Source organism: Phycodurus eques, chromosome 15 (genome assembly GCF_024500275.1).
Source record: "Phycodurus eques isolate BA_2022a chromosome 15, UOR_Pequ_1.1, whole genome shotgun sequence".
Taxonomy (NCBI): Eukaryota; Metazoa; Chordata; class Actinopteri; order Syngnathiformes; family Syngnathidae; genus Phycodurus; species Phycodurus eques.
Genome location: NC_084539.1, coordinates 21,014,785 through 21,028,648, shown reverse-complemented (window position 1 = coordinate 21,028,648; position 13,864 = coordinate 21,014,785). Strand labels below are relative to the sequence as shown.

General features: G+C 42.2%; 2 protein-coding genes and 1 long non-coding RNA gene across 5 annotated transcripts; 1 reads left to right on the top strand and 2 right to left on the bottom strand.

The window, feature by feature from the left end:
• The first annotated feature begins 786 nt into the window (after nucleotides 1-786).
• On the top strand, nucleotides 787-7,159 carry dipk1b (divergent protein kinase domain 1B). Of its 2 annotated transcripts, none has more exons than XM_061698948.1 (5): nucleotides 787-1,257; nucleotides 2,291-2,404; nucleotides 3,052-3,159; nucleotides 3,411-3,587; nucleotides 4,289-7,159. In XM_061698948.1, exons 1-5 carry the CDS (start codon nucleotides 1,192-1,194, stop codon nucleotides 5,099-5,101), a joined length of 1,278 nt encoding a protein of 425 aa, XP_061554932.1. In that variant the 5' UTR covers nucleotides 787-1,191; the 3' UTR covers nucleotides 5,102-7,159. The 2 variants fall into 2 exon arrangements, with proteins under 2 accessions (XP_061554932.1, XP_061554931.1); XM_061698947.1 differs by having other exon boundaries at nucleotides 2,270-2,404.
• Nucleotides 6,237-9,308, bottom strand: LOC133413980 (uncharacterized). Its single transcript, XR_009769943.1, has 3 exons — nucleotides 9,277-9,308; nucleotides 8,319-8,349; nucleotides 6,237-8,036 (listed from the first exon to the last, which is right to left on the bottom strand). It is a non-coding gene; the product is annotated as an uncharacterized LOC133413980 (long non-coding RNA).
• Nucleotides 9,309-10,231: 923 nt separating this feature from the next.
• mrps2 (mitochondrial ribosomal protein S2) lies at nucleotides 10,232-13,796 on the bottom strand. Of its 2 annotated transcripts, XM_061698213.1 has the most exons (4): nucleotides 13,364-13,796; nucleotides 13,080-13,169; nucleotides 11,585-11,705; nucleotides 10,232-10,885 (listed from the first exon to the last, which is right to left on the bottom strand). In XM_061698213.1, exons 1-4 carry the CDS (start codon nucleotides 13,386-13,388, stop codon nucleotides 10,339-10,341), a joined length of 783 nt encoding a protein of 260 aa, XP_061554197.1. In that variant the 5' UTR covers nucleotides 13,389-13,796; the 3' UTR covers nucleotides 10,232-10,338. The 2 variants fall into 2 exon arrangements, with proteins under 2 accessions (XP_061554197.1, XP_061554198.1); XM_061698214.1 differs by lacking the exon at nucleotides 13,364-13,796 and having other exon boundaries at nucleotides 12,672-13,164.
• Between the last annotated feature and the right edge of the window lie 68 nt (nucleotides 13,797-13,864).

Below are 13,864 nucleotides of genomic sequence, written 5' to 3'. Positions count from 1 at the left end.
GCACGTTTTAGAACAGCCGAGGATTTAACCTCGCTGGGTGTGATGGATATGGTGGTGGCGGCGGTGGATTTAGTACCAGTACAGGGTTGGCCGCCCACGACGGTCCTCAGCGTTTTCGTGGCCACGGCTCCCAGAGCAAAACCCAGAGAGAGAAACGGCATGTTGCTCAGGAAAATATGGTATGCTGACTTAAAAAAAAAAACAACAACAAAAAAAAACAGCCTGTGCCAACATGAGGACTGATCTGACTTTGTGACGTCACCAGGACTGTGGTCATTTTTCTGTTGTCTGACATCATGACCTCTGTGACACAGCCGCCCCGAAAGGCCTTGTGAGCAAGTTAGAGACCTAAAAGGGGGCTACACCACTTGATCCGTGATAGCATGATTAACTCTTCACAGGGTTTCAAGATGACCACCAATACCGCCTTTTCCACACTTACAAGATGTCGTGCTGGTAAAAAGCAGCCACAAGAATCCGGGCAGTGTATTTGAGTTAATAAAAATCTGATTTAGATCAAATATTCATGGAAACATTTCATATAAAATATTGTTTTCATACATACAGAAAATGCATGTTAATTTGGAATATGAACGTTATTGTTTTCATGAAAAACATTTCCCAAATAATATACAATAATAGTTACCCCACTAAAAATGTCATTTCTCATTGAATAAAGTCATCAAAACATAATACCCGTTTCATTATTTCTACGATAACGAGGCACCAACATGAACCAGTTTGTGTCGTTACGTTCCCTTTAAGAGGCCAAGCCTAGCGGGCTGAGGGGGCGGGGCAACTCATCCCGGGGAGGAAGGAGACGGCACCGGCATTATTTCTTTAAAAATCGTCTTTAAAATGTCCCGTCCCGTTTTGATAACTGCAGGCATTGTTTATTTTACATTTTTTGCACGTGACCCAGACGTGCGTAAGGAGTGACGTCACTGCTTCTTCTCGGAACGTGTTGGGCTCAAGGTTATTACGTTGCGGCGGCGTGGACGAGATGCAGCACGCCTCGTAGACATGCGCAGCCCCCGCTGCGGCGTCGAGACTGCGTCCGGACAGAGGACGTGATCGTCGGATCGAGAGGAAGAGAAGAGGCGGGCGGCGTTACAGGCGGCTGGAGGCGGCGGCGGCGGCGGCGGTGGGGGCGGTGGGGACGGAGCGTGGTGACTTGTGTTCTCCGCCACCATGGCCAGAGCTCTGCGCAGGCTCATTCATCTGGTTCTCTTCTGCCCTCTGTCCAAAGGCCTGCAGGTACACTTGACCATATACGTGTGCGTTGAAGGTCCAATCAATCAATCAATCAATCAATCAATCGATGCATCAAAATCAGTACAGCACGTCAGGTCCATTTTTTTTGCTGGCATCGACACGTCATTTGATATGATTTAAAAAACTAAACAAAAAAATCTAAATACATTATATATATATTTGTATTGCATTAATTAGAATATTCACTATTGCTGTGGTACGACACCCAATATAAAATCTGTAGTAAATGAGGAAACAATTTAAAACAAAAAATTGAATTCAAAATTTAAAAATGACTTACTAATTACTAAAAAATAGTGCCTTTCATATGCAATTGAAATAATTAAAACAATAAACCATTCATTCGATACACAATTTTATAGGGATTCAAAAAAATCTCATTTACAAAATGAAATTATTAATTTCAAAATGTATTTAATAATTTGTATTGTGTCAGTGACATTAGAATATTAAATAATACTTTTATATGCTCAATTTGCGTCATTAGAAAAATAATTCAAAAAGTAAAAATAAAATATACATTTATGGAGGACAATTTGGATTTACATACAGTATTTTTATATATAATCGATTTTATGTTGATTAGAATTCCACTATTAATATTTTGCCATTGTGGATTAAAACATTTTTCAGTAAAACGGGAATAATGTACAAAAATAATAAACGACATAAAAATACATTTGAGGGTAGTATTTCTGCCATACGGTATTTGTGTGGATTTTCTCCGGGTACTCTGGCTTCCTCCCACATTCCGAAGATGTTAAATCCGTTGCAAACTCTTACAGTGTCCGGATGTGTCACTGTGACTGTTTGTCTATGTGTGCCCTGTGATTGGCTGGCGACCAATCCAGGGTGTGCCCCACCTCTCGCCCAAAGTCAGCTGGGATAGGCTCCAGCTCACGTGTGACCCTAATGAGGCCAAGTGCTACAGACAATGGATGGATGGATAAATGTCAAATGTATTTTGTACATTTTCGTTCCAAATGTGTTGAAGAGTCGCCTGCCATCTGTCAAGGTGAAGTACCTCCTCCTGGCGTGGTTGGGCGTCCTGGTGGCCAGTTGGGTGCTCTACATGCAATATGCTTCCTACTCGGAGCTGTGCCGCGGACACGTTTGCCAGGCCACCATTGTAAGTCCACAATTGTTCCCCCCCCCCCCTACCATATGCTTTGAATGCTAACATGGAGTCGCCTAGCATTTTTTTGTGATGTCACTAATACTGACATGAACCACCTAGCATCACGATCTAAAGAAGCTGCAACCGTGAAAATGGCTTGACCGTCCCATCTGAGCAGAATCGAAGCGGTATTCTGAATTCTTCTGAAGGTGTCCCACGTAGAATTCTCATTTTAGTCGCGCTAGCATGTAGCCGCCTGGCATCAAAACCCAAGGGATAGGAGGCACCACCAGGAAAAAGACTCAACTGTCCTATTTAATGAGAATTTCAATACAATTCTAGATGCTTTTTGTCACTGATGCTAACATGTAACATGCTAGCATCTTGACGTAAAGGTAGGGTAGCGCAAAAAGGCTCTTGAGACCCTTCCAAAGGCGTTGCCCCCGTAGACTGTGTAGGCAGTAATGTCAGTAACGCGAACATGTAGCCACCTAGCATTGCAACGTGTGGGTAAGGAGGAACAACCAGGAAATCTTCCAAAGGCGCGACAGTCACGTTTAAAAATAGGTTCTAACCCCGTCCAACAGAAACCTTAAGAACTTAAACCTCCCTCACCCCCCGTCCGGTTCCTGTGGCTGACTTCCTGTTTCCTGTGTCAGTGCGACCACTACAACAGAGGCGTCATCTCTGGGTCATCCTGCAAGGCTTTGTGTGAGCAGAAAACGCTGACGCTGCGCCACTGCATGTCCACCTCCTCGCAACATCAGGTACCCGACCACCCGCCGCCATTCTCGGGAACATCCCGTCATTTCTCCCACCACCAGGCCAGAGGTGGCAAAAGTACTTGCACTCTGTACTTAAAGTGTCAAGAACAGATCCTGGTCCGTTTTCAAATGTAGAGGAAAAGTAAAAAGGAATCAGAAAAACAAATACTCAAGGACAGTTACCTAAAAAAAAAAATCTATTTTAGTACAGTGACATATTTGTACTTTTGTTACTTCCCGTCACTGCCCTGCAGGTGTACGCCGGCCATTGGAAGGAGAGGCCGGTGGTGATCAAGTGCGGCATCGAGGATGGTGCCAATGCCGACGGTGATCCGGATTTGGCAAACCGCCGGAAGAGGAGCCTGTTCGACAAACCCACACGCGGAACCTCCGTGGACGAGTTTAAGGAGATGTTGCACCACTTCCTTAAGGTGGATGTTGGGATTGTTGGTCATCTCTCCTCTGTTACGGCTCTGATGATACCTCGTGAGGCAGGAAAACAGCCGGGTGGACTTCTTGCAACAGTTTTCAGTTTTGGTGATATATTACAGCCATAACAGGCGGGGGAAGGTGGAAGTACTGCGAAAAACTCCTAACCCCAACCTTAACCCATAGGTGGTAGTAATGTGCAATAACCCTTACCCTAAACCCAGCCTTAACCCGTAATACAAATTTCAACACCAACCCTAAACCCAATCTTAAATGCCAACTTTACGACTTTAAAACTAACGGGAATTTTAAAACGAATCCAATCCTTAACCGTAACCCAACCAAAGCCCTTTCCCTAAAATCTCAGTTTTAAACCTAACCCCAATTTTAAGCCTACTTTTAACAATCATTCTGAACCCCAACCTTCACCTTTTACCCTAAACCCTAGGTCTTAACCCTAATCCCTCCCCCCTCACCTTAACCCCGAACCTAGCCTGAAAACTAATTTTAAAGCTCATCCTAGCATCCATCCATCTAAAATGTAATCCTAATTCCTACCCCCAAACACCTGCCTTGATCCTATATCCAAATTCAACCTCACCCAAAAGATAATCCCTAATTCTTTACCTAACAACCTTAAAACAAAACTTTAACCCTAACGTGCTAACAACGGATGGTCTCCACTCCCTCTCCCTTTCTGCAGGCTAATTTCGGGGAGCAGCAGTCCTTGAGCGTGCTGGTGGACAGAATCATTTCACTGGCGGATGTCAACCAAGACGGCAAACTGTCCCTGGCAGAGGCCAAGTCCATCTGGGCCCTGTTGCGAGTGAACGAGTTCCTCCTAATGGTGGCGCTGCAGGAGAAGGAGCATACCACCAAGATACTGGGCTTCTGCGGGGACCTGTATGTGACCGAGCCGCTGGGCCACACTTCGCTCTACAGGCTGGAGGTGCCGCCTTACCTGCAGGCTCTGGTGCCTGGGGCCCTGGTGTCCGGGCTGAACCACTGGCTGGCCCCAGCCTGGCCCCGCCGGGCCCGCATCACCATCGGCCTGCTTGAGTTCGTGGAGGAGGTCTTCCACGGGCCCTACGGCAGCTTCCTGATCTGTGACGCCAGCCCGCGCCACGTGGGCTACAATTCCAAGTACGACTGCAAGATGGCCGACTTGCGTGCTGTCGCCTCAGAGGCCGCAGTGCGGGCGCACCTGAAGGGGCGACGCTGCGAGACCAACGCCGACTGCACGTACGGCCGCGACTGCACGGGCACCTGCGACCGGCTGGCCAAGCGTTGCAACGCGGACGTGGTGCAGCCCAACCTAGCCAAGGTGTGCGCCCTGCTCCAGGACTTCCTGCTCTTCGGGGCGCCGCCCGAACTGCGCGGCGACCTGGAGCGCCAGCTGCGCACGTGTGTCACCCTCAGCGGGCTGGCCAGTCAGATGGAGGTGCACCACTCGCTGGTCCTCAACAACCTCAAGACCCTGTTGTGGAAGAAGATCTCCAACACGCAGTACTCTTGAGGGACTCTGGGAACTCATACCATACTGAATCAGGGCCTGATTTACTAAAGGTTTGCGCTTGCAAAAAAATGGCCGAACGTGGAAGCTCATCTAACCAGGCACACCCGCGATTGCGTCTGCAAAATGGGAAAAATAGCGGCGGAATTGCTTTTTGCATTCAGGTAGAATGAAAATTATGGGACAGACGCAATTACAAACATTTGGCATGCGCAAAGTAATTTATAAAACCTGAGACCAGTTGCGCTGGCTGCTTTTGCTTAATAGCGCGTCTGCTTAACGATGACTGCGGTCATCGTGGCAAGGAGATGGTGGTGCAGGTCAAATGAGAGGCTCGTGTTTTTGAAAAGCCGGAAACAAAAATGATCCAGAAATGCAATTTTGGAGCTTCTGGTTCCAGTTCTTCCTTCATTGAGTCAATTCAGCGGACGGTGAAACTTGGTCCTGGCGTCTCCTGGAGCAATTTTTTTTATTTTTGTCAGATGTGCTGTCCCAAGTTTTGAGAGCAATGTTACTCAGGATGAGCACAGACATGCAGTTGCTACACTCTTAATGAGTTGAATCAAACAAAACATGGCTTTCATGTGGTTGCTGCAGTGTTAATAGATTTATTTTCTGTAACCTAGTAATATGCTCGTCTCATCCACTAACACTTCCAATTCCAACTTCATTTTGCGCTTGCGTTGCACTCTCAAATTTTCCACGGTGAAAACCATCAGCGCTAGACTACAGTGCAAATTCCTCATTTAAATAGGGAAGTCTCCACCACCTTTGCAACTGTTGCCGATTGCGTCGCATTGTTAGCAGATCACGTGCAACACGCCCACAAACAATGTGCAATCAGTTAGCGCGAACAAACATTTTAGCATCCGCTATTTGGGATCTTAGTACATCAGGCCCTTCGGACTTGAGGATACCGGTGTTACGATATGTGTAGTCAAGTAAGTACAAAGACTGACGAAACCTGTAAATATTCAAAATGTTCAACGGGGAAGTGCTGTAAAATGGGATGGAAAAATGGAACTTGCCCACCGTCCCAATTAAAGTTTTGCACAGTGGAACGTCTAAAACTGTTTGTGCCAAGGCACATATTTTAGATTTAAAAAAAAAAAAGAAAAAGAAAAAAAAAAAAAACCCTCACAACACCCCAACAAAAATGACTGAATACTGAAATAATGATCTCATCTCAATTTACAAATGTACTGTGAAATCTGTTGACTTGAATAGCTTTATACGTGTGTATGAATGGCAGCATGTGGGTACACGGGTTCATTGTACTTGCTGCCATCTAGTGCAAGAGCATTTAATCGTTCTGTCTTTCATTATGCGTCGCTGGCATAGATAGATGATCAAAGACATTGTAGTAAGAAAAATGATAATGAAAGTAAAACGGGGCGAAAAAAGTGCGTCACACCTGAAAATTGAAGCCGGCGCACCCGGAGAAAACCCACGCCGGCACGGGGAGAACATGCAAACTCCATTTCAACCCAAGTTCTCAGAATTGTGAGGCAGATGTGCGAACCAGTCACCCATCTTGCCGCTAAAATATTTTTCATTTTATTCATTGTTATATCAACATAGATTCCCTTATGGTTACACTTGATCAACAATGAACGTAAGCAATGCGATGCGCTAGTTGCGTTGCCGCAAATGTGTTTTACTGTTTTTTTGTGTTAGTATTAACGGTGGTTAACTTATTTTGTTTCCACTTGAGTGATCATGCAAAACATAAACAAATGTTTCAGTTTTATTAACAACCTTGGCTAACTTGTTTTTACACATTCGTGACAAGTACTAAACAAATGAAAGATTTGTGAGTTCCAAATACGTTTCTTTATTTTGCTGTTTTAATGTTGACTGTTTTACTTATTTTTACATTCGGGAGACAAAGAATGTTAAAAAAAAAATAGACATTGTTTTTATGTTGTAATGTTAACAGCGGTGAACATATTTTTACACTAGCTGACAATTAAGAATGTTAAAAAGTGATTTTGAACTTTGCCTATGCAGATAAATGTTCAAAGATAGAGACAATTTGACCTATTTTTTTTCCCCATTATTTCCTGTGGGGTAAAAGTTTCAAATCGGAACAAGTGGAGCAAGCAGTGTATGGAAGTTTTAGAGGTTCCCCTGTTTAAAAAAAAGACGAAAGAAAAAGGGAACCGGGTTGTAGACAATCAGCTGTGATTAAAAACTTGACTGGACACTTTTCCACATGTCAGTGTTTACTTGAAGTCCTTCTGAGGGCTAATTAAAAACAAATGTCAGCCATTGCAGGCTCAGGAAGGCTGATATCACAGTGTCAGTATTTCTCTCGATGAAATACCGAAACCCAAACGTTTTAAAAGTTTCATTATAAATATCTTTTTGATTTTAGTATTGGGAAGGCTATTTTTCACTATCAACATTTCTATATCTTTCCAAAATCGATAGCGGTACGTTGAACCCGGGTCCTCAGAACTGCGAGGCTGACGCTCTAACCAGTCGGCCACCGTGCGGCTAAATTTGCAATGTAATTATCAATGTTTCTGTCTTGGGTTTAGATTCTAGTAGTAGTTATATTTGTTTTATCAATCCAATATCAATACATTACACAATTAATTTTTTTGTTTTTTTGATTGAAGAATTATCAGAATTTGAGCTGATAATTTAAAAACATTAAATGTTCAATTATTGATGTTTTTGTCCAAAGCGATTGCACAACCTGGAACCAATACCAGGATACCGGGCTGGTATCCTAGTTTTGATATTTCTGTATTGATCAGATAGTGACGTTTTGATTACCTACGTCTTTGTCCTGGTATCAATTTCGGGAATCATCATCGATTCGGATATACCCAACACAACTGTGTCCTACAAGATCAAAATGACACAGGAGAACTTTTTAGATTTTTATGACTGAATCCTTGGAAGGTAAAGGAAGCTGACGTCGTAGCACCTGCGAAGACATAGCACCATTCTGTTGTCAGTAGACAAACCAAAAAGTGACACAATAGCGACAAAAGACTTCAGACTGTGCGGCTCGGTTCCAAACCCAAAGTCCACTGATGGATGATGTCGAGCTATCGTAAGCCACTTTTGTTTTGCTTTCTGCCCTGTTAAATGCACAAACCAAGGCACTGGAGCCCAGGTTGTGTCTCAATGGGCAAAAAAAATATAATAATTAAAAATAAACAAATTCTTAAATTTACCCCATGAAAAAAAATACAAGTCCACTTACTGTCCTGGTCCTCTCTGCTTGCTCCAAATCACTGAGAACACAACAAAGCAACTGTTTATTGTTGGGTATTCCTACTGAGAGCTGTTAAATGCGGTCACCAAAATATTAGAAACAAATGTTTATGGTGCACAATATTTTTCACATTAATGAACTAAAACTGAGCATTATTCTCTGTATAAAGGCAGTTTTAAAACATCTTATATAATGGTGTGTCAAACCACATAATTACTGTAATATATTAGCATTGCTATTATTGCCAATAACATTGATGTTGATGTTTTTCAAAATACAAATACCATAAAAATATTTTCATTTACATTATTGAAATGATAGTCAACGAAAATATTTTGTACTTGATTTTTTTACGTCATTAAAAGCCAATTACGTTTTTATTACCTTATATTTTGATTTGTTGTAAAGTAGCAATGTTTGAAAAGCATCAGTTATTAAGCATAACTTTTTTTTTAATTGTGAAATTACAGATGATATCTCTTTATTTGTAATTTAAATAATAGTTTTGAATTTATGCTACTATTTAGTTTTATTCATTGCATTAAAGGAGAATTTAATACTATACAACTTTTATTACACTACCTTTTCAGTAGTAATTAAAATTTAAAAGTATGTATATTTGTAACTTTTTTAATTAAAATTTTAAATCCAAGTACACAAAAATATTTTTTTTAGAAACACAAGTCGCCAAAAGTAGCATATTTAAAATAAAATAAAAAACGTATTGACAGACATACGAAAATAATTACTCTAAAATGTTGCTATTTTTTGGGTGGAGCCTGGCGAGCTATTGAGATGAAAGAAATTCAATATTTCCATCGATTCTTTGTTAATATAAACGCCTATTGTTGTTATAGACGCATATTGGTAAGTTTTAAGAGCGTTCAGTGTAGGAAAAAATGTTGTTTTGAGACATTTTAAGACCTTAATGTCGACGTCAACTCACAAGCTGCTCCGCTTTCTTCGTCAGTGGAAAAGTTGTGATTGACAGATGCAACCTGTCAAAACCGGTTGCAACTACGGCACCCCACAGACACCAAACATATCCGTAGTTCGCTTTTCGTAAACAAGGTGTTCAGAAAACTTGACCGAAAATAATGACAATTAAGATCAGAGTATATGTTAGTTTAGTAGCTATTACAAAATGTTCAAGTTACGTTGTAATCACCTTTCACTTTTAATGGTTAGGGTACGGTTAAACTGTTCATTAAAGATTTGGTGTGATGCATGTCTCCCTCTGGTGGATTGGAGTCGCCAATGTCTTGTACGGTACAAAAAACGTCATTAAAACGACAATTTATTTGTTAGTCAAATACCACATGATGCCATTCAATTAATAAAAACACAGACATAACATACAAATGAAATAGAAACAAATCCTTATTATTTAGATAAAAAGCAATTCAATATTGGATATAAACACTATTTATTGAAACTTATTTTATTATATAAAATCTGTTATAGAAATTTCAAGTCCATTTTAAAATCTCAATCAAAAATCCAGTAAATCAAACGTAAATTAATAAACATTTCATTAAATTTATAAAAATGACCCCAAAAATTTTTTGTAAGTCATTAAACAAGGTTTTCAGCAATTTAAGAAAATATACCCAAATTAAAAAAAATCTATTTTTTAATTCATTTAATAAAAAACTATTAGTTTTTAAAACGCCTGCAAATGTCCATAATTAAAAACAATTAAATGAAAATGTCCTTTAAAATGCAATGAAAGGAAGTTAATCAGTCAAATAAAATAAAACGTAAAAATAAATTGGCAAGAAATATATAAAATGGTCCTAAAATTAAAACACTATAGTTAGTGTTCAGCTGTAAGTTTCAATTAAATTATTTTGTCACTAACAATCCTCCATGACTTAGCAATAATGCAAAACACACAGCGCTGAACAAATGCACTTAGTTTTTAATAATCAGTATTAAACGTACAATGAAAATAAAACATGAATGATGATGAGTGTCTTTTATTGAACCATAAATAAATAACCGGGGGTCACGGGTCGGCTGAGGGGGGCGCTGTCAGGCCGTAGAGCAGCTCCATCTGTTTCCTCGTGTCCTTACCGCGCCGGACGGCCATCTTGAAGAGGCGGCAGTAGAGCTCCACGGCGACGGGCGTGTCGTCGTTGCCGGGCACCGGGTACGTGACCAGGCTGGGGTTGCAGTTGGAGTCCACCACGCCCACCGTGGGGATGTTCATCTTGGCGGCGTCGCGCAGTCCCACGTGTGAGCGGAACACGTTGTTGAGCGTGCTCAGGAAGATCAGGAGGTCGGGCAGGCGCACGCCGGCGCCGTACTGCACGTGAGCGTTGGTGAGCAGGCCGCCCTGCCAGTAGCGCGTGTGGGCGTACTCGCCGCACTCGCGCGCCGTGCTCTCCACCAGGTGGCCGAACTGGCGGCGGCGGCTGACGAAGAGGATCACGCCGCCGCGGTACGCCACGTGCGCCGTGAAGTTGAGGGCCAGGCGCAGGTGCTCCGCCGTCTGGTCCAGGTCCAGTATGTCCTGGTCCAAGCGGCAACCGTACAGGTAAGGAACCATTAGCCTGAAAAGCAAAAAGTTCTGAGCTCCTGTTGCAACTTTCCTGAAGACCTGGGATCTGTTTAAACTTAGCATATTTAAATCTAGCCTGAAAATGTTCGGCATTTTCACAAATCAAAATGTTTTTTATCTTGTTTTCACCAGCTTGCTTTTGTTTTAACTTGATGTGGAGACACACAGTCTACACCCCCTCACCCCTGTTTCAATGGCCGGAAAATCCTAATAGAACTTTTGAAATGTATTTGCAGTTAATTTGACGTACTGTAAATGGTGGCAGGTGTGAGCTGACTCCCATTGAATATGAGTTTGAATGCCACACTGTCGACTATAAGAGGGTGTGCGCACTTGTGCAACCCCATTATCTCTATTTTTACTGTTTTCTGTTTCCTCAATTGTGTTGTACAGATTACGGGTGACAATGGTGGGCAAAAATTTGGAAATCAATTTATCTTGGTCTTGTTTTTAAATCACAAAAAGCTGACGTTTGAACAGGGGTGTGTTGACTTCTTATAGCCACTGAATCTCAAAATCATACCAGAGCTTTTAATTGGCCCAAAGCGAATGTCGGGAGGAGTAATTGGTTTATTATGTTTGTTGTATTGAAAATGCTGGTCCCCATATGTATGTATGCACTTTTTTTAAAAATTATTATTATTATTTTTTTTTTTTTTGCAGACTTAAGAGAACCAGATCGAACACTCACCTGTGTCTGCATCCTTTCTTGTGGCCAAGGTGCACTCTGGCATCAAACAAGTCTTTGACCGCGAAAAGCTCGGAGACATGGAAAAAGTCCGGCTTCTCCAGAGGACGCTTCATCATCTCCTCTGCAACAACAGCAAGATGGATAAACTCCAGTCCGCATTATTTCCACAGCACTTTCGCACTTATAACAATCTGAATATATTAAAGGGTTGACCAATCGATAACTGAATGATTATCAAATTCACTGAAAACCATTTTTGATCGTTGTTTCTCTTAAAATGTTTCGGTATTTCATCCTCTCGATTGTAAATCTCAGATTTTTGTTGTCCCCCGTGAAAGCAGACGGATTATCTTTGTTGAATCAAAATAAGACATTTGCACATCTGCGTCATTTACTTTGGAAAACCCTGATGGACATTTTCTGACAGATGTTACAGACCAAACCCAGTCACGAAATCATCATCAACTTATGTTTGTCCATTTTCTGCAGCGTCCATTTGAAATGAAGTGCTGTATTTGAATAAAGAGAAGGAATTTAAAGTTGTTGGGTTTTTTTATCCAGTCGATCAAAAAAAAAAAAAAAAAAATGTGACACTAATTATTAAGATAATAATCGTTAGTTGCAGCCCTAAACTAAATTATTCATTGTAAGAAAAATATAGCTCTCTCAAAATAAAACCAGTGGGCGACATTAAAACCACCTCTCAGTCTTCCCTGCCTGAATCTGAGATTTTGCCGACTCCCCGACGGAGCCTCCTCTCCAGGACCCCCGAAGAGACCTGAGCAGGGAGGCTGCTGAGTGTGATGTTGGAGCACACCCTCCGGTCCACCACCACCCCAGTCTGCCAACCCAGAGGCACTGTCCCCGATGCCCACGCGATGTTGCAGAGGCGTGTCAACCAGGACAGCTCCACAACATCCAGAGCCTTGAGGAACTCCGGGCGGATCTCATGCTCCCCAGGAGCTTTTTAACCACCTCGGTGACCTCAAGCCCCGGACCAAGCTCGGATCGCAGACTCTGCTTCCTCATGGGAAGGCGTGGCGGTGGATTTGAGGAAGTCTTCGAAGTATTTGGCCCAGCGACTCACAACATCCGAGTTGAGGTCTGTGCGTTGCTTCCCCCTCCTGAGACGCCGGACGGTGGACCAGAATTTCCCCGAAGCCGTCCGGAAGTGGTTCTCCGTGGCCTCACCGAACTCCTGCCACACTCGAGTTTTTGCCTCAGCGACCACCAAAGCTGCGTTCCGCTTGGACAGCCGCTACCCACCAGCTGGCTGCGGAGTTCCACAGGGCAAAAAGGCCCGACAGGACTCCTTCAGTTTGACGGCCTCCCTCACCGCTGGTGTCCACCAACGGGTTCGGGTGATTGCCGCCACGATAGGCGTCGACAACCTTGCATCCACAGATCCGGTTGGCCGCCTCAACAATGGAGGCACGTTGTATGTTTTATAGTTATGCAATAATAATAATACATGATTTGTTCACCGTCAGCTTACCCGAAACTTGGTCGCTTTGCTGAGGTGGCGATTTGATGGATGCTGCCGTGGAATAATGACGATTATGATGACGTAGAAGCCCCCACAGACCTGAAATAAAACATTTTAGCACCCAAAAATACATGACGTCATGACACGATAAATGCCATCTACCGAGCAAGCAACACACGGATTTCCTATCGCCTCACGTAGTAGCAAACTCACACACATAATCTAGATAATTTATTGTGTTTAAAAATAAATATAAGTTTAAAAATGGTATGGATATTAAAGAAACATTGTACCTCTCGTTAATGTACGAGGCCCCATGTTTGCTGGCAGCACGGAAGGTCAGCGCAGTGCGCATGCGTCCTCGCTCTTCTTCTTCTTCTTCTTCTTCTTCAATGGCGAACTTGCTATAGTTGGCTCACTGCTGCCACCAGCAGCTTTGGGTCTAACATGTCAACCTTTTCCTTTGGAAAGGGTTCTCTCAACTAATAGCTCGGAATAATGCAATCTTGTGTGTAGTTACTACAAATAGTAATAAAGAAATGAACTACTATAAAATATTCAGAAACTACCATATTTCTGATAGTGCCCAGGGAGAATTATATTTACACAAATGCAGAGTACATGGTGATTTTGAGAGGTGTCCACAAAGCCTGTTTGCAATTATAAGGAAATGCTATTGTTTCTATTTTATAATGTATTTTTGTATTCATTTGCTAAATAGATAAATAAATTATTTAAAAAGAAATGTTAAAAAAAATGTAAAAAAAAAATAAATATATATATATATATCCAAT

Coding starts and splice junctions, on each gene's coding strand:
- dipk1b (XM_061698947.1), top strand. CDS start 1,192: ATGGCCAGAGCTCTGCGCAGGCTCATTCATCTGGTTCTCTTCTGCCCT. Junction 1,258..2,269: donor CTCTGTCCAAAGGCCTGCAG/GTACACTTGACC, acceptor AATGTGTTGAAG/AGTCGCCTGCCATCTGTCAA. Junction 2,405..3,051: donor ACGTTTGCCAGGCCACCATT/GTAAGTCCACAA, acceptor TTCCTGTGTCAG/TGCGACCACTACAACAGAGG.
- mrps2 (XM_061698213.1), bottom strand. CDS start 13,388: ATGGGGCCTCGTACATTAACGAGAG. Junction 13,170..13,363: donor GCCTCGTACATTAACGAGAG/GTACAATGTTTC, acceptor GTTTTATTTCAG/GTCTGTGGGGGCTTCTACGT. Junction 10,886..11,584: donor AAGAAAGGATGCAGACACAG/GTGAGTGTTCGA, acceptor TTTGCTTTTCAG/GCTAATGGTTCCTTACCTGT.